This window comes from Scomber japonicus, chromosome 2 (assembly GCF_027409825.1).
Source record: "Scomber japonicus isolate fScoJap1 chromosome 2, fScoJap1.pri, whole genome shotgun sequence".
Classification (NCBI taxonomy): Eukaryota; Metazoa; Chordata; class Actinopteri; order Scombriformes; family Scombridae; genus Scomber; species Scomber japonicus.
In genome coordinates this window covers 955,655-978,154 of record NC_070579.1, presented here as the reverse complement: position 1 = coordinate 978,154, position 22,500 = coordinate 955,655, and the positions used below count along the sequence as shown (strand labels likewise).

At 46.8% G+C, this 22,500-nt stretch overlaps 3 protein-coding genes across 3 annotated transcripts in view; all 3 read right to left on the bottom strand.

Moving 5' to 3' along the window:
* The window catches only part of LOC128377823 (NACHT, LRR and PYD domains-containing protein 12-like), a 419,396-nt gene that overhangs the window by 218,767 nt on the left and 178,129 nt on the right, over nt 1–22,500 (bottom strand). The window lies entirely within an intron of this gene.
* Nucleotides 7,819–10,566, bottom strand: LOC128375240 (tripartite motif-containing protein 16-like). Its single transcript, XM_053335540.1, has 2 exons — nt 8,924–10,566; nt 7,819–7,894 (listed from the first exon to the last, which is right to left on the bottom strand). Exons 1-2 carry the CDS (start codon nt 10,564–10,566, stop codon nt 7,819–7,821), a joined length of 1,719 nt encoding a protein of 572 aa, XP_053191515.1.
* On the bottom strand, nt 13,471–21,474 carry kat14 (lysine acetyltransferase 14). Its single transcript, XM_053337684.1, has 9 exons — nt 21,361–21,474; nt 20,409–20,530; nt 19,582–19,754; nt 17,400–17,834; nt 16,664–17,256; nt 16,249–16,382; nt 15,092–15,267; nt 14,802–14,992; nt 13,471–13,991 (listed from the first exon to the last, which is right to left on the bottom strand). Exons 1-9 carry the CDS (start codon nt 21,379–21,381, stop codon nt 13,818–13,820), a joined length of 2,019 nt encoding a protein of 672 aa, XP_053193659.1. The 5' UTR covers nt 21,382–21,474; the 3' UTR covers nt 13,471–13,817.

Genomic DNA, 22,500 nt, shown 5'->3' with positions numbered 1-22,500 from the left:
TTGGCCTCCCTGATTTTATATGTGACGATAAAGCAGGGTATGCATTAGGGGGCGGGGCTACGTCCTGATTGACAGGTTGATTGACCAATGTCCTCGAGATCTAGAAATAAGAAATAATTGCCAACACATAATTAATAATGATGTTTAATAATAGCAGGGCAGCCGGTTCAGTCTCGTTAAATGTAATGAGTTATTAATTAACTGGTTAATAATTAACTTAATAAATATAACCAAATGGTGTCTTGAAGCCACGTGTGCTGTCTCTGTTGAAGGCTGAATGGTTCAGAGTAAAGGTTCCAGATTCAGAGGTTAGACTAGAATCATCTGAGCAGTGAGGTTTTACAACAGTTACATCAAAACAACTCTTGGACATTAATATTAAAGATTAAACAGTCCGGGTCTTTTGCTAGCCGGTGAATCAATGGTTGAGTCTGGCTGCAGCCTTGGAGCCAAACTAATGTGTGGTGTGATGCATTCTGGGACTTGTAGTGCTGTGATATGTGTTGCCAGCCCGGTCATGCAGCCAGCTGTGTGATGTGTTGGCGCTGTGGAGCGAGCGGACACCCGTATGCCTTCTACTGCGCCGCCTGCGGTGTTTTCCTGGAAGCACCGGCCCCCCCCACATCCTGCAGCAGCTCCACCCGGCCCACAGGGGGCGCCACCAACAAACCGGTAACAGCACAACACAGGCGTCATAGGCTGGATCAGGGTGATGTGGGACCGTTTCCAATACATTATATCAACACCTGAAATCATTACTTTAATTTAGTCGGCCTACAAATCTCTGCTTTCTTCATCAGATATGTTAAAAAACTAGCAGCCTGTATGTTTACGTGTGTTAAACTATAAAACTAAGACAGTAAACGTAGTTAGCTAGAACAAGAGATAAAGCTAAGTTCTCCCACATTTCTCTAATCCACCTTAAATCATGTTAACCAGCTGAGTGAGCAGGCTTCAGCCTCCACTTCCCATGATGCCACCTGGCAGGCCACGCCCTCCTCTGGCCCCGCCCCCGCTGTGACATCACGCCCGTCCACCGCCGAGCAGCACACACAGACTGTCGGACTCTATTTCCCATCAGCCACCGAGCTCCACAGGAAGGAGCAGCAGAGGGCGCTACAGCTCAGCAGGCAGCAGGTTTCCAGAGACCGCCAACCGCTGCTGACCGCCATCAGCCCGGGCCGAGGTAAAGTACTACTGATACTACTACCGATAGTACTACTGGTACTACTGGTACTACTGGTACTACTGCTGACCGCCATCAGCCCGGGCCGAGGTAAAGTACTACTGATAGTACTACTAATACTACTGGTACTACAATTAATACTACTGATACTACAATTAATACTACTGATACTGTTGATACTACTGCTGACCACCACCACAGCGGTCGAGGTTAAGTCCTACCTCAGTAGTGATTCTTCTCTCTCGATGTTCTTCAGGTTACTGGAGGAAGCAGTTGGATCATGTGTGTGCTCACCTGAGGAGCTACGCCCAGAACAACGCCCCCTTCAGGGCTCTGCTGGGAGAACCTCGCATGGGCCGGGTACAACACACCTCACCTGCACCTCACCTGTACCTCACCTATACCTCACCTGTACCTCACCTGTACCTCACCTGTACTTCACCTGTAACTCACCTGTATCTCACCTATACCTCACCTGTATCTCACCTGTACCTCACCTGTACCTCACCTATACCTCACCTGTACCTCACCTATACCTCACCTGTACCTCACCTGTACCTCACCTGTACCTCACCTATACCTCACCTGTACCTCACCTATACCTCACCTGTACCTCACCTGTATCTCACCTGTACCTCACCTATACCTCACCTATACCTCACCTGTACCTCACCTATACCTCACCTGTACCTCACCTGTATCTCACCTATACCTCACCTGTACCTCACCTGTATCTCACCTGTACCTCACCTATACCTCACCTATACCTCACCTGTACCTCACCTGTACCTCACCTGTACCTCACCTGTACCTCACCTATACCTCACCTGTACCTCACCTATACCTCACCTGTACCTCACTGCACCTCACCTGTACCTCACCTGTACCTCACCTGTACCTCACCTGTACCTCACTGTACCTCACCTGTACCTCACTGCACCTCACCTGTACCTCACCTGTACCTCACCTATACCTCACCTGTACCTCACTGCACCTCACCTGTACCTCACCTGTACCTCACCTATACCTCACCTGTATCTCACCTGTATCTCACCTGTATCTCACCTGTATCTCACCTGCACTTCACCTGTATCTCACCTGTACCTCACCTGTATCTCACCTGTATCTCACTGTAAATTTAAAGAGTACAGTCTAAACCTGCTCTGTGTGTAAAGTGCCTTGAGATAACTTTAGTGCTATATAAATAAAGATTGATTGATTGATTCCTGGGTGTCACATGACATGTTGTGCTCCCGCCTCCCTCAGATGGTTTCTGCTGTGATTCAGGAAGATCGCTACGAAGTCAGTCTGACGGTCAGCTTCGTGTCGGCCGGGCGGGAAGAAAAACAGGTCAGACTACTGAAACCTGAGCTGTGACTCAAGTTTAGGAGGAAAACTTGACGAGTGGAGTCGTGACTCACTGATGTTTGTTTGGTCTCAGGTGGATCCTGAAGGTATCGGACCAGCAGGTGACGGTGTTTTAGCTGCTGGTCGGTCTGAGACTCTGAGCAGCGTGACGGAGCGACGTGCCGACAGCAGCAGTAAGAACTCACACATCAACATAAACAACATTCATTCATCGTAAAACCTGCATGAGTCACATTTATACACTCAGAGGAAGTTTAGAGCAGTGACAGGGACAGGGACACGGTCGAATGCCTTCTCCATGTGGACTGGTTGGGCTAACTCCCATGCACCCTCAAGGATCCTGCAGAGGGTATAGAGCTGGTCCACTGTTCCACGGCCTGGACGAAAACCACACTGCTCCTCCTGAATCCGAGGTTTGACTATCCGACGGACTCTCCTCTCCAGCACCCCTGAATAGACCTTACCAGGGAGGCTGCGGAGTGTGATTCCCCTGTAATTGGAACACACCCTCCGGTCCCCCTTCTTAAAAAGGGGGACCACCACCCCAGTCTGCCAATCCAGAGGCACTGCCCCCAATGTCCACGCGATGCTGCAGAGTCGTGTCAACCATGACAGCCCCACAACATCCAGGGCCTTCAGGAACTCCGGGCGGATCTCATCCACCCCCGGGGCCCTGCCACAGAGGAGCTTTTTGACCACCTCGGTGACCTCAGCCCCAGAGATAGGAGAGCCCATACCAGGGTCCCCCGACCCTGCTTCTTTACCGGAAGGCATGTTGGTGGGATTGAGGAGGTCTTCGAAGTATTCCTTCCACCGATCCACAACGTCCCGAGTCGAGGTCAGCAGCACACCGTCCCCACCGTACACAGTGTTGACGGCGCACTGCTTCCCCCTCCTGAGACACCGGATGGTGGTCCAGAATCTCTTCGAAGCCGTCCGGAAGTCTTTCTCCATGGCCTCACCGAACTCCTCCCATGTCCGGGTTTTTGCCGCAGCGACCGCCGCAGCTACGCTCCACTTGGCCTGTCAGTACCTGCCTGCTGCCTCGGGAGTCCCACAGGCCAATAAGGTCCTATAGGACTCCTTCTTCAGCTTGACGGCATCCCTCACCGCCGGTGTCCACCAGCGGGTTCGGGGATTGCCGCCCCGACAGGCCCCGACTCAATGTCCCCTGCCTCCCCCGGTACGTGGTCGAAGCTCTCCCGGAGGTGGGAGTTGAAACTCTCTCTGACAGAGTGTCCAAGACATGCGGCCGCAAGTCCGACGACATGACTACAAAGTCAATCATCGAACTGCGGCCTAGGGTGTCCTGGTGCCAGCGCCAGAAGACGGACGGACGGACAGTTCAACTTCTCGGCAGCGTTACTCATGATCTGCTTGTTCTGTTTGATTCTCTGTGGTTTAGACCAACATGCACTCATCAGCTAATCACATTTATTATAACTGGTACTTTACCTGAATATTTCCATTTGATGTTGTTTAATACTTCCAGCAGGCTCAGTGGGCTCAGTCAGGTTGAGGCCTGTGCAGAATAATGTTTGTTAATTAGACAATAAATCAACACAGCTAACTAAAGGCTGTAAATGTGAGCTGATGTTTAAACAAGTCATTAAAGTGAAGTCATTAAAACTTGTAAAATTATGAAATGACATATATACTTACATACACGTTTAATCTGTGTGTCTGACAGGAAGTGATCTGACTGCTCTGATGAAATCCTCCAAACCGAACGCAGCGCCCAAACCTCCAGTAAGAAACATTTACAGCTGCTCAGGTTAATTTCTGTCTGTTTTCTGGGATTCAAAATGGAAACTGAATGTAAGAGAATGAGTCTGGTCTGTGATTGGTTGTCCTGGCTGCAGGTGAAGGACGGCCAGCTGCTGAAGGAGCTCGGTCCGGGTCGAGCTCAGATCAGCGTCGTCCAGCAGATCCTGGATCAGGTACGAGCCTCTCCGGTCGATCAGCTGCTCCCCTGAGGTTAACTCTGACTGGTGTGTTTGTTGTTACCCACCAGGGAGCCGACCCGTCCTGCTGCGGGAGCGATGGCCGCCACGCGCTGGCTGTTGCCGTGGTGAACGGTCACCATGACGTCCTTCCTGTTCTGGTGCAGCGAGGCGCCGACATCAACCAGCAGTCCGGACAGTAAGGAGACTATTTATTATTCATTCATTAATTAATAACTTCATAACTAATAAATCTCAACTGTTGTTTGTTTCAAACTTTGAATAAAATACTAAATAATAAAATATATTTGGAAGAAAACACTTTGATCACTGTTGATAAAAATCATCTTTATTGATTATTGAAGCTTCAGATTGTTGACACATCCAATCAGTAAAGTGTGATCAATGATTTCATGTTCAGATTGATTTCATCCACACAGTCAGTTAGTTTAACCCAGAATGTCAGTTAGTGTAACCCAGAATGTCAGTTAGTGTAACCCAGAATGTCAGCTATGTACAAGAACATCATTACTGATTATTATCATGATCATTACAGTTTGATTGAACATTTCTTTATGAATTTACAAAGTGATGAGAACAAAATATCTGTGATGAAGGAAGTTCTGCTGTTTTCTCTGTTTAAGAAACAACAGACACAAATACATCAAACATGAAACTAACATTTAGAACAAAGAGAAGTTTCATCTGAAGAAATGTCAGTGAAGGTTAGAAACATGGTGATGAGCAGTGAGAGCCTCCATGGATAAAAACTCACAGGAAAAAGTCACATTTAAAGAAACTGATAATATAAACGATGCATACATAAAGTGAATAAAGTGTTGAATATCCCTATTAGCGTGTCAGCTGATCTCTGAGCAGCTCAGAAACATGGAGACAAAAACATGAAGAATTACAACATCTGACACATGAAGTCTGAAATGACTTCTGTCTATTTTAGTTTACACAACTCAGCTGTAACTTCATCATAACTAAGATAAAGTCCAGCATAGAGAGGCTGAGTGAATGTGGTCTGGACTCTGTGGAGGAGAGTCATGGTTTCAGAGATGTTGTAGAAGGACAGAATACCTGCTCTGTGATCCAGGTACACTCCGACTCTGGAGGAACCACGACATGAGATGGGAGTAAAGTCGTCGTTGAACCAAAATTGATAGCGGTTAGTGCTACAAACTAAAGACCAGGATTTGTCATTATATCCAAATCCAGATTGACGTCCTCTTCTGCTGATGTTCTTGTATGAGACTGCTACACAAACTGATCCTCTACTCCACTCCACCTCCCAGTAACAACGTCCAGTCAGACTCCCTCTACTCAGGACCTGACATGCATTAATGAATCTGTCTGGATGAGTAGAACAGGACTGGAATATAGTTGTTCGTTCTGCTTTTCTGTTCCCGTCAGATAATAACAGATCTGTGTCTGCTGTGTTTGGATCCAGAGTGATTTCACGTGAATATCTTAAGAACTCATCTCTGGTCTTGGGCTCTGGTTCTGGTTCTGACAGTATAACCACTTCAGTCCCTCTCAGTGAGATGTTTGTCCATTTGTCCCTCAGGATGTCCTGTAGTTTATCTCTGAGCTGTGACACAGCTGCTGTTACATCCTCAAAGTATCTGAGAGGACGGATATTGATGCTGGATGAGTCTGTAGGTTCACTGAGTTGTGACACTGAGGGGTAGTTGTGTAGAAACTGGTTGTGATCCTCTGTGTGTGAGAGCTGCTTCAGTTCAGCGTCTTTCCTCTTCAGCTCCGTGATCTCCTGCTGCAGCTTCTCCTGAAGCTCTTTGACTCCACTCACTTCAGTTTCCTGCTGGGATCTGATCTGTTGCTTCACATCAGAGCTTCTTTTCTGGAGGAGACGGATCAGCTGAGTGAAGATCTTCTCACTGTCCTCCACTGCTTTATCAGCAGAGCGACTGACGGCCTCCACCTCCTGTTGAAGCAGCTTCACATCTTTCTGTCTGTCCTGGATTCTCTGCTGGATGTTTAGTCGACTCACCTCGAGCTCTCTCTGCCTCCCAGTCTTTGTCCTCAGTCCAGGTCCAGCATAGCAGTGATCAGCAGGAGCAGCTTGGAGTCCAGTTTTCTTCAGCTGCTCCACTAAATCTGCTAACATGGTGTTTTTCCCCAGGACAGGCCTCGATGTGAAGGTCTCTCTGCACTGAGGGCAGCTGTAGATCTTCCTCTGATCCTCTCCATCCCAGTGTGATTTAATACATCTCATACAGTAGCTGTGTCCACAGGAAGTAGCCACCGGATCCTTCAGTAGATCCAGACAGATCGAACAACAGAAGGTTTCTTGGTCCAGCTGATCTTTCCGCGCCATTTCAACGACTGTCTGAGCTTCACTTGCTGATACTAAACATCTGTGATCCTGCAGTAAAAGCAGACTGGCAGCTGTGTGCTGTGTCACATGTTGGTTACACCCATCTTTAATCTGTAGATCTGAAGGGAAGGAACAAGGAAGTCTGATCCCAGAGTGGAGCTGGTTGTGTTTAAAGAACAGGAACGATTATCAGGACGAGGAGCCGCACTGTGGATTCAAACTGTTTCCTCATTTACAGCAAAGTCTCAGTTAAAAGCTGCAACAGTTTCACATTTAGCTGTAAAATACTTGTTGGAACTGCAGTGTGTCTGTGCAATAAATGTTGAATATGATGTAATCCTCCTCTTCCTCAGGATGAAGAACACTGCTCTGCATGAGGCTGCCGCTCTGGGCTCTGAAGGCCTGCAGAGTGCCGAGGTCCTGCTCAGGTAACACCTGGAACCCTGCTGGTTCAACTTTTTATTTAATTTTCATGTCAAACAAACAACAGAGTAGGCAACCCTAACCTAACAAGAGTGATTAAAGCATTATTAAATGTATTAACCAAAGATCCTATTTCCTACCTTATGTCAAATAGGAGCCAGTATGTTAATGTATTTTTTATAATATCCAACCGAGTCAATTTCCCATATTTCATGTTGAGTTGTTCTTATTTCGTCCTGTTATTGGAGCATCCAGCGTTGCTCCTCAGAGCCAGCAGGTAATCAGAGGTTTGAGGTGTTTTATCTGTCACACATGACATCATCACGTGTCCTCATGACATCATCACACTGTTTGTGTTGCAGCTGTAAGGCCGGCCTGAAGCGGAGGAACGCGGCCGGTCAGACGGCGTACGACGTGGCGCTGAGCTCCGGCTGTGATGTCATGGTGACGCTGCTCGCTGCCAGGATGGGTCGAGACTTACTGGGCAAACTGGGAAAGCCCAAACTGAACCTGGACGTTGTCTGACTGATGACATCACTGCTGACCTGATGACATCACTGCTGACCAAACTGAGCTCCTGCACCGGACAGTTTAACAGGAAGTTGAGCAGCATCACAGGGAGGCGACAGACTGTTAATGATATAAAACTTATAGTTAGATTAAACATGTTGGTCTAAATGTTTCCTGTCGCCATGGTAACACACATGTAACTACATGCAGGAAGCTGTTTGAATGCTGCTGAGTCATGCCGTCCTCTCACATGCTCCTGATGATGGTTGTGATAACAGAGAATGATCTCATGTTGGTTAAACGAGGTTTGACCTGAAACTCATCCTCACATTTCCTTTTTCATTTTTAGACGTATTCAGCAAACTTGTGTATGAAACACTTCCTGAGCTCTCCTGTTTATACTGCTGACTAAAATAAAGTCAAATGTTACAGTAGGAGTTTGTGTTGAGTCTTTAATGCTAATAAATGATCTATAAACTATTTTAATATGTCTCCCCCTGCTGGACAAACTGCAGACTGCAGACTGAAGGAATGAGAAATTACTTCATTTATTTAGACGAGCTTTATACAACAGAAGAGGAAAAACTGAACCACGAGACAAAAAGAATCCGTCATCAGTGAAGACATTTACAGACAGAACTGAACATGTTGTAGATAGCAAAGATATTGCAGTGACAAAAACTGAAGCAGAGATGTAGATTCAATGTCTATGGCAGGCCCTGCACCTCACACACTGCTCAGAATACTCCTTTAACACTACACAAGCACCCTCACATACATACCAGAGGGAGGTAACTAACTGTGCACACAACTTCACTCACAGTGCAAAATGCCTTCTTAAAATATGGCAAACGGTAACGTCCTGGAAACATTGAGCAGTAGCTCTAATCACTGTGTATAAGACAACATTGGTGGTGATTTACAACACATTTTGATCTCATTATATCTCTTCATTTAAAGAAACTGATATACATGATAGAAACAAAATATAAATGAAACCTACATAGAGAAAAAAAAGTGTTGAATATCACTATTAGCATGTCAGCTGATCTCTGAGCAGCTGAGAAACATGGAGACTAAAACATGAAGAATTACAACATCTGACACATGAAGTCTGAAATGACTTCTGTCTATTTTAGTTTACACAACTCAGCTGTAACTTCATCATAACTAAGATAAAGTCCAGCATAGAGTTTCTGAGTGAATGTGGTCTGGACTCTGTGGAGGAGAGTCATGGTTTCAGAGACGCTGTAGAAGGACAGAATACCTGCTCTGTGATCCAGGTACACTCCGACTCTGGAGGAACCACGACATGAGACAGGAGTTTCTATTTCGTTGAAGCAAAATGCATACCTGTCAGTTCCACAATATAAAGCCCAAGATTCATCATTATATCCAAATCCATATGCACTCGCCTCAATATTCTTGTATGCAACTGCTACACAAACTTCTCCTCCGCTGCACTCTACCTCCCAGTAACAACGTCCAGTCAGACTCCCTCTGCTCAGGACCTGACCCCACTCAGTGAATCTGTCTGTGTGATGAGAATAACACAGATCTTGACTCATTCGTTCTGCTTTTCTGTTCCCGTCAGATAATAACAGATCTGTGTTTGCAGTGTTTGGATCCAGAGTGATTTCACGTGAATATCTTAAGAACTCAGCTCTGGTCTTGGGTTCTGGTTCTGGTTCTGACAGTAAAACCACTTCAGTCTCTCTCAGTGAGATGTTTGTCCGTTTGTCCCTCAGGATGTCCTGTAGTTTATCTCTGAGCTCGGACACAGCTGCTGTCACATCCTCAAAGTATCTCAGAGGACGGATATTGATGCTGGATGAGTCTGTAGGTTCACTGAGTTGTGACACTGAGGGGTAGTTGTGTAGAAACTGGTTGTGATCCTCTGTGTGTGAGAGCTGCTTCAGTTCAGCGTCTTTCCTCTTCAGCTCAGTGATCTCCTGCTGCAGCTTCTCCTGAAGCTCTTTGACTCCACTCACTTCAGTTTCCTGCTGGGATCTGATCTGCTGCTTCACATCAGAGCTTCTTTCCTGGAGGAGACGGATCAGCTGAGTGAAGATCTTCTCACTGTCCTCCACGGCTTTATCAGCAGAGCGACTGACGGCCTCCACCTCCTGTTGAAGCAGCTTCACATCTTTCTCTCTGTCCTGGATTCTCTGCAGGATGTTTAGTCGACTCACCTCGAGCTCTCTCTGCCTCTCAGTCCTTTCTGCTGCAGCTGGGACTGTGTCGTGGCCTTTATGATCATCCACAGAGCACAGATAACAGATACACTTCTTATCTGTACGGCAGAATATCTTCATCACCTCATCATGATGAGAGCAGATGTTCTCCTGGAGCTTCTCCAAGGGCTCCACCAGCTTGTGTTTCTTAAATGGAGCTGCATCATAATGAGGCTGGAGGTGATTCTCACAGTAAGAGACCAGACACACCAGACAGGACTTAAAGGCTTTCAGCTTCCTCCCAGTGCAGACATCACAGGCCACATCTTCAGGTCCAGCATAGCAGTGATCAGCAGGAGCAGCTTGGAGTCCAGTCTTCTTCAGCTGCTCCACTAAATCTGCTAACATGGTGTTTTTCTTCAGGACAGGCCTCGGTGTGAAGGTCTCTCTGCACTGAGGGCAGCTGTAGATCTTCCTCTGATCCTCTCCATCCCAGAATCCTTTAATACAGCTCATACAGTAGCTGTGTCCACAGGAAGGAGTCACCGGATCCTTCAGTAGATCCAGACAGATCACACAGCTGAGTGTTTCTCGGTCCAGCTGATCGTTCTGTGCCATTTCAGCTCTCAGAGGTAATGACTCTCTGAGTTTCACTTCCTAATAAATGAGTCAAGTTTGATCTGATCATGTGATCCTGCAGTAAAAGCAGCCTGGCAACCTCTGTGTTGCGTCACATGTTGATTACACCCATCTTTACTCTGTAGCTCTGAGGGGAGGGAACAATGAAATATGATCCCAGAGTGGAGCTTGTTGTGTTTAACCCATAAGAATCTGCAACCATTTCTCCTTCAAGGAAGGTTATGGGGGACATAAAACAGACTAGACAGACCACCAACAACACATTTCTGACATTAAAAAAAAAAAAACATTCTCTAGTATCAAAGATCTTAAAAGTTACATATACATACCTATCTACACTATATTGCCAAAAGCATTGTCTCACCTGCCTTAACTCGCATATGAACTTAAGTGACCTCCCATTCTGAATCCAGTGGGTTTAATATGACGTCGGTCCCTTTGCAGCTATAACAGCTTCAACTCTTCTGGGAAGGTTTAGGAGTGTTTATGGGAATGTTTGACCGTTCTTCCAGAAGCACATTTGTGAGGTCACACACTGATGTTGGACCAGAAGGCCTCAGTCTCCATTCTAATTCATCCCAAAGGTGTTCTATCGGGTTGAGGTCAGGACTCGGTGCAGGCCAGTCAAGTTCATCCACACCAAACTCTCTCATCCATGTCTTTATGGACCTTGTCATGTAGAAACAGGAAGGGGCCGTCCCCAAACTGTTCCCACAAAGTTGGGATTATGGAATTGTCCAAAATCTCTTGGTATGCTGAGCCCAGCTCCTGAAAAACAAGCCCAGAGCATAATCCCCCTTCCACCAAACTTTACACTTGGCACAATGCAGTCAGACAAGTACCGTTTCCCTGGCAACCGCCAAACCCAGACTCCTCCATCAGATCGCCAGATGGTGAAGTGTAATTCGTCCTTCCAGAGAACGGTTCTCCACTGTTCTAGAGTCCAGTAGCTGCTTTACACCACTGCATCGACGCTTTGCACCTGGTGATGTTTGGCTTGATGCAGCTGCTCGGCCATGAAACCCATGAAGCTCCCTATGCACTGCTCTTAATCTGAAGGCCTCATGAAGTCTGGAGGTCTGCAGCGATTGACACTATGCGCCTCGGCATCTGCTGACCCGCTCCGTCATTTTACGTGGCCGACCACTTCCTGGCTGAGTTGCTGTCGTTCCCAATCGCTTCCACTTTGTTATAATACTGACAGTTGACTGAATATTTAGGAGCGAGGACATTTCCTGCCTGGACTTGTTGCACAGGTGGCATCCTATCACAGGGTTAGGGTTAGGTACAGGTTTCATCCTATCACAGCACCACACTGGAATTCACTGAGCTGCTGAGAGCGAACCATTCTTTCACTAATGCCTTGCTGCTTGATGTTATACACCTGTGGCCATGGAAGTGATTGGAACAGCTGATTGGATGGGTGAGTGAATACTTTTGGCAATATAGTGTATGTCACATTGGGCATTAATGGTATTTTTATTCCTGATGGAGAATGATGAGTCAGGTGAGTCTGGTTATTCAGACTGTAGTAAATCAGGTGATTTAGATTAAATATCTCAACCAAAGAGGTTTTATTGGAGAAAGAAACCTTTGCAAACTGGTTAAAAACCTCCAGGCATTGTTTGCAAAACATAGCAAGCCAAGGACAGATCTTCCAGCACTTATCTTCTTCTTGGCTATTTGACAAATCAGTATTATTAGTAAACAGTGACGTGTAGAGATGCCAGCAGGGTCTACAAACGGTTGTGACACGTCAGCCACCATGCCATCTTTCCCTGTAAACAGGATTTCCCGGCAGTTGGCATAGACCCATGTGCAGGTAGAGTTCAATCAATATTCCCAGCTCTTTAACAGTGGTGTTATTGCTGTGATGTGCAGATTTTAGTATACTCTACAAATCTGTTTGCTCCTTCAGTAACTGAAGCTTTAAGCTGTGATGAACTTCCTGAAATACTCCAGGTGAGTATGAAGATTGTCTTATTGATTGACTTATAATATTGAAATATGACTGATAGATTAGAAATATCTTGTCTGTTTATTTTATTTACTGATAGACTGGATGTTCAGTAAGTGTCACTTAGGGACTTCATGAGTTAAAGTTAAAAGTCTTGTGACACCTGTGTCACTGCGGGCTGTAAAGCCGGCCTGAGGCGGAGGAACGCCTCCAGTCAGACGGCGTACGACGTGGCGCTGAGCTCCGGCTGTGATGTCATGGTGACTCTGCTCGCTGCCAGGATGGGTCGAGACTTACTGGGCAAACTGGGCAAACTGGGAAAGCCCAAACTGAACCTGGACGTTGTCTGACTGATGACATCACTGCTGACCTGATGACATCACTGCTGACCAAACAGAGCCTGGACGTTTTCTGACTGATGACATCACTGCTGACCTGATGACATCACTGCTGACCAAACTGAGCACCTGCACCGGACAGTTTAACAGGAAGTTGAGCAGCATCACAGGGAGGCGACAGACTGTTAATGATATAAAACTTATAGTTAAACATGTTGGTCTAAATGTTTCCTGTCGCCATGGTAACACACATGTAACTACATGCAGGAAGCTGTTTGAATGCTGCGGAGTCATGCCGTCCTCTCACATGCTCCTGATGATGATTGTGATGAGAGAATGATCTCATGCTGGTGAAACGAGTTTGACCTGAAACTCATCCTCACATTTCCTTTTTCATTTTAGACGTATTCAGCAAACTTGTGTATGAAACACTTCCTGAGCTCTCCTGTTTATACTGCTGACTAAAATAAAGTCAAATGTTACAGTATGAGTTTGTGTTGAGTCTTTAATGCTAATAAATGATCTATAAACTATTTTAATATGTCTCCCCCTGCTGGACAAACTGCAGACTGCAGACTGAAGGAATGAGAAATTACTTCATTTATTTAGACGAGCTTTATACAACAGAAGAGGAAAAACTGAACCACGAGACAAAAAGAATCCGTCATCAGTGAAGACATTTACAGACAGAACTGAACATGTGATCAAATGTCGAGCTTCTGATTCTGAAGAGCACAGCTGAGACTTCGTTGGTTGGCTGCTGATTCCTGAAAGCAGCAACAGTCTGTAATGAACACGGTGACGCTGGAGTCAGGCGGAGCAGGCGGACTCCTCGCTCTGCAGCTCCAGTCCAGGAGCCTTTGAGCAAGGCGCTGTGCTGCAGTGGAGTCTGTCCCAGCAGGTCCTGCAGGTGAACTCAGGTGAGCGTCGTGGTCTCAGCGTCGCAGCCGCAGGAAGAAGGCGTGGCGGCACTCGGTGCTGTCCACAGGATAGTACTTATCATAAAAGTCCAGGATGTACTCCTCCGCTTTGAAGCCGAACTTCTGGTACAGCAGCATGGCGGGATTACTGGCCGACACGTGCAGCGTGACGTCTTTACCCATGCAGGTCTGAAACACACACAGGACGGTCAGCACGAGTCTGAACCCTGAACCCTGACCCCTGAACCCCCAAACCCCAACAGGAAGTCACATTCATCACAACGACCCAACGTCACCATGAAGCTTCACTATCTCATTTTCAATCAATACTAAGTAATACTACTACTAAGCCTAACCCTGACCCTGGTAACCTAGCAACCATAGTGGAGCCTAACCCTGGTAACCTCGCAACCATAGTGGAGCCTAACCCTGACCCTGGTAACCTAGCAACCATAGTGGAGCCTAGCCCTGACCCTGGTAACCTAGCAACCATAGTGGAGCCTAGCCCTGACCCTGGTAACCTAGCAACCATAGTGGAGCCTAACCCTGACCCTGGTAACCTAGCAACCATAGTGGAGCCTAACCCTGACCCTGGTAACCTAGCAACCATAGTGGAGCCTAACCCTGACCCTGGTAACCTAGCAACCATAGTGGAGCCTGACCCTGACCTTGGTAACCTAGCAACCATAGTGGAGCCTAACCCTGACCCTGGTAACCTAGCAACCATAGTGGAGCCTGACCCTGACCCAGGTAACCTAGCAACCATAGTGGAGCCTGACCCTGGTAACCTAGCAACCACAGTGGAGCCTCACCCTGGTAACCTAGCAACCATAGTGGAGCCTGACCCTGACCCTGGTAACCTAGCAACCATAGTGGAGCCTAACCCTGACTCTGGTAATGTAGCAACCATAGTGGAGCCTGACCCTGACCCTGGTAACCTAGCAACCATAGTGGAGCCTGACCCTGGTAACCTAGCAACCATAGTCGGGCCTCACAGACCTGGATGAGATGGTAGATCATGAAGGTGCCGATGCCGGCTCTCCTCCACTCAGGATGGACCAGCAGGAAGGAGATGTAAGCCTCGTTGTACTTCACATCCGGCACCATGAAGCCAAAGCCGACCACCACCTTCTTATAGAGGACGACCACGCTGAAGTCCGGGTACTGCAGGCACTCTGACAGGTCCACTCCTGGTGAGGGGGATGAGGGGGTGGAGGGGGCTTTAGACTCACATTCATGGAAGGATGGGTTCATGTATAAGCAGGTCAGAGTGTGTTAGCTGTTGCTACCTGGCCAGAAGCTGTCGTGGCACATGGCGTTGACGGAGGGGATGTGGTTCGGACGCACGTAGCAGTAGTCGATGGAGGCTTCAGGTTCAGGGAGCCAATCAGGATCCTTCCTGTGGGGGTACGCTCTGATCTCTGCCAGCAGCCGCAGCTTCACGGGACGGTTCTCAAAATCCCTCCTGGAAACCCAACGCACTGATGTCATGATACTGTAGTACTACTAATACTACCTGATGTAAGGTTTAAGGAATCTCTTTACCTGATGTAATCTCTTTACCTGATGTAATCTCTTTACCTGATGTAAGGTTTAAGGAATCTCTTTACCTGATGTAATCTCTTTACCTGATGTAATCTCTTTACCTGATGTAGGGTTTAAGGAATCTCTTTACCTGATGTAATCTCTTTACCTGATGTAATCTCTTTACCTGATGTAATCTCTTTACCTGATGTAGGGTTTAAGGAGTCTCTTTACCTGATGTAGGGTTTAAGGAGTCTCTTTACCTGATGTAGGGTTTAAGGAGTCTCTTTACCTGATGTAAGGTTTAAGGAATCTCTTTACCTGATGTAATCTCTTTACCTGATGTAGGGTTTAAGGAATCTCTTTACCTGATGTAATCTCTTTACCTGATGTAATCTCTTTACCTGATGTAATCTCTTTACCTGATGTAGGGTTTAAGGAGTCTCTTTACCTGATGTAGGGTTTAAGGAGTCTCTTTACCTGATGTAGGGTTTAAGGAGTCTCTTTACCTGATGTAAGGTTTAAGGAATCTCTTTACCTGATGTAGGGTTTAAGGAGTCTCTTTACCTGCTGTAAGGTTTAAGGAATCTCTTTACCTGATGTAGGGTTTCAGGATGATCTTTACCTGATGTAGGGTTTAAGGAGTCTCTTTACCTGATGTAATCTCTTTACCTGATGTAGGGTTTAAGGAATATCTTTACCTGATGTAGGGTTTAAGGAGTCTCTTTACCTGATGTAGGGTTTAAGGAGTCTCTTTACCTGATGTAATCTCTTTACCTGATGTAGGGTTTAAGGAGTCTCTTTACCTGATGTAAGGTTTCAGGAATCTCTTTACCTGATGTAGGGTTTCAGGATGATCTTTACCTGATGTAGGGTTTAAGGAGTCTCTTTACCTGATGGAGGGTTTAAGGAATCTCTTTACCTGATGTAAGGTTTCAGGATGCGCGAGGTGTACGGACTCTTGATACTCTGGTCCAAACTGCCTTCTGCTCCCATTAGCCGATGCCAGAAGGACACAGTTTGCAGCTGGATGCCTCTCCTGCTGGACAGTTTGGTCTGCACACAGAAACACACAGTCTTTATTAGAGGATCCTGTCAGAGTTTCCTGTTTGAGAGCGACTGTCATCCTCTGGTCTCAGGGTTCTCTGTAAACGGACTATCTTTGACATTTATAGATGCCTTCATGAGCTTTCCTGTCTTGTTATTGGCAATTTTTATTAATGTCGCCTATGTAAAGCACTTTGCAGCTAATATCCATGAAAGGCATGATATAGGCATATATAAACTTTATTAACTATCTTAACAGACAACATGACTCAGATGAACGCTGAAGGTACCTGGAAGCGATCGAGGATCCGCAGCTCCTGGCTGTTGGTGCAGTATTTCCCCATGAGTCCAGCTCCCATCAGCGTTCCCGCCTCCTGGGCGCCGTAGATGCCTCCCACCAGGCTGAGCGTGGCGCTGACCGCCCGGTCGATGTCCAGCAGGGGGAGCCCTCGCTGCCTCTTGGCCTGGCGGACCAGCAGCTTCCTGTGGAGGCGTTTGGCCTGCGGAGTGACAGCCAAGGCCAGGGGGCAAGCGTCCAGCCGGCGCAGCAGCATCCGCTCCTCATAGAGGCTGAGCGGTGAGTACCGAGGACTCTGGGAGGCGCCTGCTCCGTCTGCTTTCTCAGAATGAGTTATCCTCCTCCTCTCGGGCCCTCCGGCACCAACACACCCCCCGGCAGAGAGAGACGGACCCTCGCCTCGTCCCATCGGCTCCTCAAAGTACTCCTCGTGCTCGCGGCCTTCGTCGTCCTCGCTGTCGGCTTCACGTTTGATGTGCGGAGGAGCCGGGCGGAGCTTCTTACGAGCAACGAGGTTGGCGCTGGGAGGAGGGATGTACTCCATCCCCGGGTCGATCATCCCCTCCGCCTCCATCTCCTCGTCATCTGGAGGCGGCAGACAGAACGCACCATCAGCATTTACATCAGGAGTGTCAAGCTCATTTTAGTTTAAGGGTCACATACTTGATCTGACCAGAGAAGCCTTTACATATCATCTGTGGTTAGAGAGGAGTCTGGTTATTGCTCACCGTGGAATAGAGCCTGAGGAGGCATGGCGTCGGGGATCAGGTCGGCTTCTGACAGCAGGCTGGGTGTAGCGGAGTGAGAGGCCGGCGTTCCTGGAGCGGAGAAGTCCGGCGATGGCGACGGCGACGGGCTTGTGAGTGGCGTTCGGTCTGACGAGCTGAGCGAGGAGAAATCAATGACTTCACCTTTCTCCAGAACGAGGTCCGGCCGGCGTGTGGTGCTGCCGCCACGACCTCCGCCCAGTTTGACGGGCGTGGAGGAGGCGCTGCGGTCGGTGTAGCCTCCCACCGCCTCCTTCTGCGCCCGCCGGATGTCTTTGGCCTCCTGAGTGCGAGAACGCTTCTCCTTCAGCTGCATGGCGTTCTCCACCGGGTTCCGGGCGCCGCGCTTCCTCAGGCCGTCCACCGTGATGATCGGGTCCACCGCCGGTTTGGAAGCTGCAGGTAAACAGAATATTCACTTCGTCTGCAGAGTCGCCTGCAGAGTCGCCTGCAGAGCTTTAAAGGGAACGGTTCGTATATTCGTCCTGATCTGTTTGGCTCAGGAAGTTCAGTTCGGTTTCGCTCTGTGACTCAAACAGCTGCAGAGGTTCCCAGAATTATGAGGTTACGATGGTTGGACCTCGACCTCAGGCTTGCTGCCCCTCAGGAACATGCTGTACATCTTTAAGTTAAATTCATCATTCTGGTGCAACATTAAGAGGTTATATCTATCAAACACTAAAGAATATAACGTCTCGTCCTAAATCTCGATTGAAAACACGTTGATACATCTTAAGAACTCGATATACGGCCCTGAAGTGTGCAGACGTGTTCACTCACTATGAACCTGCCTCCTGAGACCTGATGGATCGGATCATCGGTCGCTTTCTACTCCAACTTCTAGTAAAGCCGTTCAGAACGATGATGAACTATAAAGCGACTGAGGCTCAGGAGGAAGAGCGAGTCGTCCTCTCTCTGCAGTAACTAAACTGGTTTAAACTTTTCAATGAAAAAAGGACCAAAATGTTCTTTTCTTCTTCTTCTTCGTCAGAGTAAGTTTACAATAAATGTGTTTAAACAATAATTATTATTATTTATCGTAACCCTAACTAGCACTGCAAACACTGTTCAGTACTCTTTATTTTTTAGTGAATCAGTGGAGAACACAAAGCTAAACACTTCCAGCCCTTTATTAAACCTTACTGCCAGGATCTATCTTCAATGAAAAAAGGACCAAAAGATGTTCTTTATAGTAATTAGTATAATCTTTATAAAGCCAGTTACAGAGTGCTTTATATATTTAACATTTAATATAAAGATAGAACTATTAAACTCAAAGCCAGTACTGTAGAATAAAAGAATTAATAATAATTAAAAGAAGTCAAAACTTAACAAACAAGCAAATAAAGGAAGATAAATCTGCCTGTCGGAGCTTTCTGATGCCGTCTGTCATGACTGTCATTTTATTAACGGTCCAGTATTACTGTTGCTTTTTATAAAGTGTTTATATAATATGTCTTTGTGCTGCTCGCTTATTAGTTGTGTCTGTTTAATGAATCTTGTTGCTGCTTAATGTTGTTCTTGTTTCTGTCTGTAGCGGTCTGAGTCTTTGTTAGCTTGCGTGCTTATGTGGATGTCTGGATCTTATTCTTTAACCCTTTATAGGACACTCATTGAAAGGAAGGAAGGGAGGAAGGAAGGAAGGAAGGATGGAAGGAAGGAAGGAAGGAAGGATGGATGGAAGGAAGGATGGAAGGAAGGAAGGAAGGATGGAAGGAAGGACGGAGGAAAGAAGGAAGGAAGGAAGGAAGGTAGGGGGGAGGAAAGAAAGAGAGAAGGAGGGAGGGAGGAAGGGGGATGGAGGAAGGAAAGAAGGAAGGGAGGAGAGAAGGAGGGAGGGAGGAAGGACAGATGGAAGGAAGGAAAGGAAGGAAGGAAGGAAGGACGGACGAAGGAAAGAAGGAAGGGAGGAGAGAAGGAGGGAGGGAGGAAGGACAGATGGAAGGAAGGAAAGGAAGGAAGGAAGGATGGAGGAAATAAGGAACGAGGGAGGGAGAAAGGAAAAGAGGAAGGGAAGAAAGAAGGCAGGGAGGAAGGAAAGGAAGGAAGGAAGGAAGGAAGGAAAGAAGGAAGGAAGGATATTTTGGGATATTTAACAGAAGTTACCAAATATAATTATTTGCCCAATAAAGGGTTAATGTACCTTTGGTCTTGGTGCTGGATTTATCCGCCTCTGGTCTGAGAGTCGGGGGTCGGTTCTGGACCAGTTTCCACCAGCCGGGTTCTCCAAACTCCTGCGCTCCGGACCGGAAGAAGGTGGGACTGCCGACCGACAGGCAGCCGGCCACCGTGCTCCACCACGTCGACGTCTTCTTCCTGCAGAGAGACCAGCGGCTCAGACAGGAAACAGGAAACAGGAAACAGGAAACAGGAAACGGGATCGCACCGTCCACCAGTTCATCAGGAGGATCGGCACATTTAACCTAATATATGACTTTTAACCCTCCTATTGTCCTCGAGTCAAGGAAGGAAGGAAGGAAGGATGGAAGGAAGGAAGGAAGGAAGGAAGAAGGAAGGAAGGAAGGAAGGAAGAAGGAAGGAAAGGAGGGAGGGAGGACGGAGGAAAGAAAGAAGGACGGAAGGAAGGAAGGAATGAGGGAAGGATGGTGGGAGGGAGGGAGAAAGGAGAGGACGAAGGGAGGAAGGAAGGAAAGAAGGAAGGGAGGAAGGTAGGGGGGGAGGAAAGAAAGAGGAAAGGAGGGAGGGAGGGAGAGAGGGAGGAAGGAAGAAAAGAAAGAAAGAAAGAAAGGAAGGAAAGAAGGAAAGAAGGAAAGAAGGAACAGTCAAAACAGACGGGGACAATTTGACCCGGGAGGAAATGACAGGAAGGTGAAGGAAAAAATAAAAGCACAGCTGTATTCACAGTTATGAGTTTTACTGAGACAATAATAAGTCATGTTCTCATTTATATATGTTTAACTTTATGTATTTATTCTGTGTGAAGCTTTAACCCTAACCCATCAAACCGACCTCGTTCCCAACAGGAAGTTCCAGTGTCGGCCGATGAAGGCGCAGATGTCTTCCTTCCACCTGAAGTATCCCTGCCGACCCGTTCCCTCCAGAGAGAGGTTGTACATGGCCAGCATCACAACCTGAGAATAAACATCCAGCTCATCAGCAGAGTCACTCACACTACTACTATAATACTACTGGGTTACTGGGCTGCTAGCGTTGTGGTGGAGGTGGAAGTGCCAGGGGAATTTCAAAATAAAAGCACCTCTTAAATGATCTAACCCTAACCCTATCACTCCTGATGTTCTGGACTTATTGAGACATTTTAACAGCAGATGTGAGATTAGACTTCCTGTCTTTGATTCAGAGACGTTTTAATGCTGATGATGTAACTTCCTGTTCGATCAGGGGTGTCAAAAATGAGGCCCGTGGGCCAGAACCGGCACGCTGGGGGGAGCAATCCGGCCCACTTTCCTTCCTGTTTTCTTTTCCTTCCTTCTTTCCTTCTGTCCTTCCTACCTTCCTTTCTTATGTTCTTCGTTCCTACCTTCCTTCTGTCCTTCCTTCCTTCCTTCCTTCCTCCCTTCCATCTGTCCTTCCTAACTTCCTTTTTTCCTTCCTTCCTTCCTTCCTTCCATCTGTCCTTCCTACCTTCCTTCCTTCCTTCGTTCCTCCCTTCCATCTGTCCTTCCTTCCTTCCTTTTTTCCTTCCTTCCATCTGTCCTTCCTACCTTCCTTTTTTCCCTTTCTTCGTTCCTCCCTTCCATCCTTCCTTCCTTCTGTCTGTCCGTCCTTCACTGTCCATCTTTCCTACCTTTCTTCCTTCCTTTTGCCTGTTTTTCCTTCCTTCCCTTCCTCCTGCTGCTCTCTGAGTCAAACTCAGCACCTAGAACCTGACTCCTGGTGGTGTTTAAGTCAGTAACTGCTGGTTGCTGGTTGCTGGTTGCAGCGTGGTGGTCGTCATGGTTACCTGCTGCCAGGTGAGTCTCATCCTCTCGAAGCTCTCCTTCCCGTCCTCCGAACACTCGCAGCACACGAACTTAAAGAAGTTATCTCCTTTCAGGTAGCTGGGCTGCTCCCCACGCAGCTGAGCTACACACACACACACACACACACACACACACACACACAGAGAGACACACACATACACAGAGAGAGAGAGACACACACACACACACACACACACACACACACACACGCACAGAGACACACATACACACACACACACAGAGAGAGAGAGACACACACACACACACACACACACACACAGACACACACACAGAGAGAGAGAGACACACACACACACACACACACACACACACACACACACACACACACACAGAGAGACACACACACACGCACGCACACACAGAGACACACACAGACACACACACACACATACACACACAGAGAGAGAGAGACACACACACACACACACACACACACACACACACACACACACACAGAGAGAGAGAGACACACACACACACACACACACACACACACACACACACACACACAGAGAGAGACACACACAAACACACACACACAGGAACATTATGAGCCTTATCACTGTGATGTATATATTTATATTATATTTATATTGTGTGTATATTGTGTATATATTGTGTGTATATTGTGTATATATATTTATATTGTGTATATATTGTGTGTATATATTGTGTATATATGTGTGTGTATATGTGTGTGTATATTGTGTGTATATTGTGTATATATGTGTGTGTGTATATTGTGTGTGTATATATGTGTGTGTATATGTGTGTGTATATTGTGTATATATGTGTGTATATATTGTGTATATATGTGTGTATATATTGTGTATATATGTGTGTATATATTGTGTATATATGTGTGTATATATTGTGTATATATGTGTGTATATATATGTGTGTATATTGTGTATATGTGTGTGTATATTGTGTATATATGTGTGTGTGTATTGTGTATATATTGTGTATATGTGTGTGTATATTGTGTGTATATATGTGTGTGTATATATGTGTGTGTATATATGTGTGTATATATGTGTGTGTATATATATGTGTGTATATATTGTGTATATATGTGTGTGTGTATTGTGTATATATTG

What these genes read in the sequence shown, in the direction of transcription:
- LOC128375240 (XM_053335540.1), bottom strand. Translation starts at nt 10,566, where the DNA reads ATGGCACAGAACGATCAGCTGGACCGAGAAACACTCAGCTGTGTGATC. An exon ending in TATGATGAAGTTACAGCTGA is followed by an intron (nt 7,895 to 8,923) that starts GTTGTGTAAACT and finishes TATCATTAACAG; the next exon opens with TCTGTCGCCTCCCTGTGATG.
- kat14 (XM_053337684.1), bottom strand. Translation starts at nt 21,381, where the DNA reads ATGAGACTCACCTGGCAGCAG. An exon ending in GGATCCTCGATCGCTTCCAG is followed by an intron (nt 16,383 to 16,663) that starts GTACCTTCAGCG and finishes TTCTGTGTGCAG; the next exon opens with ACCAAACTGTCCAGCAGGAG. An exon ending in ATCCTGAAACCTTACATCAG is followed by an intron (nt 15,268 to 16,248) that starts GTAAAGAGATTC and finishes TTGGGTTTCCAG; the next exon opens with GAGGGATTTTGAGAACCGTC.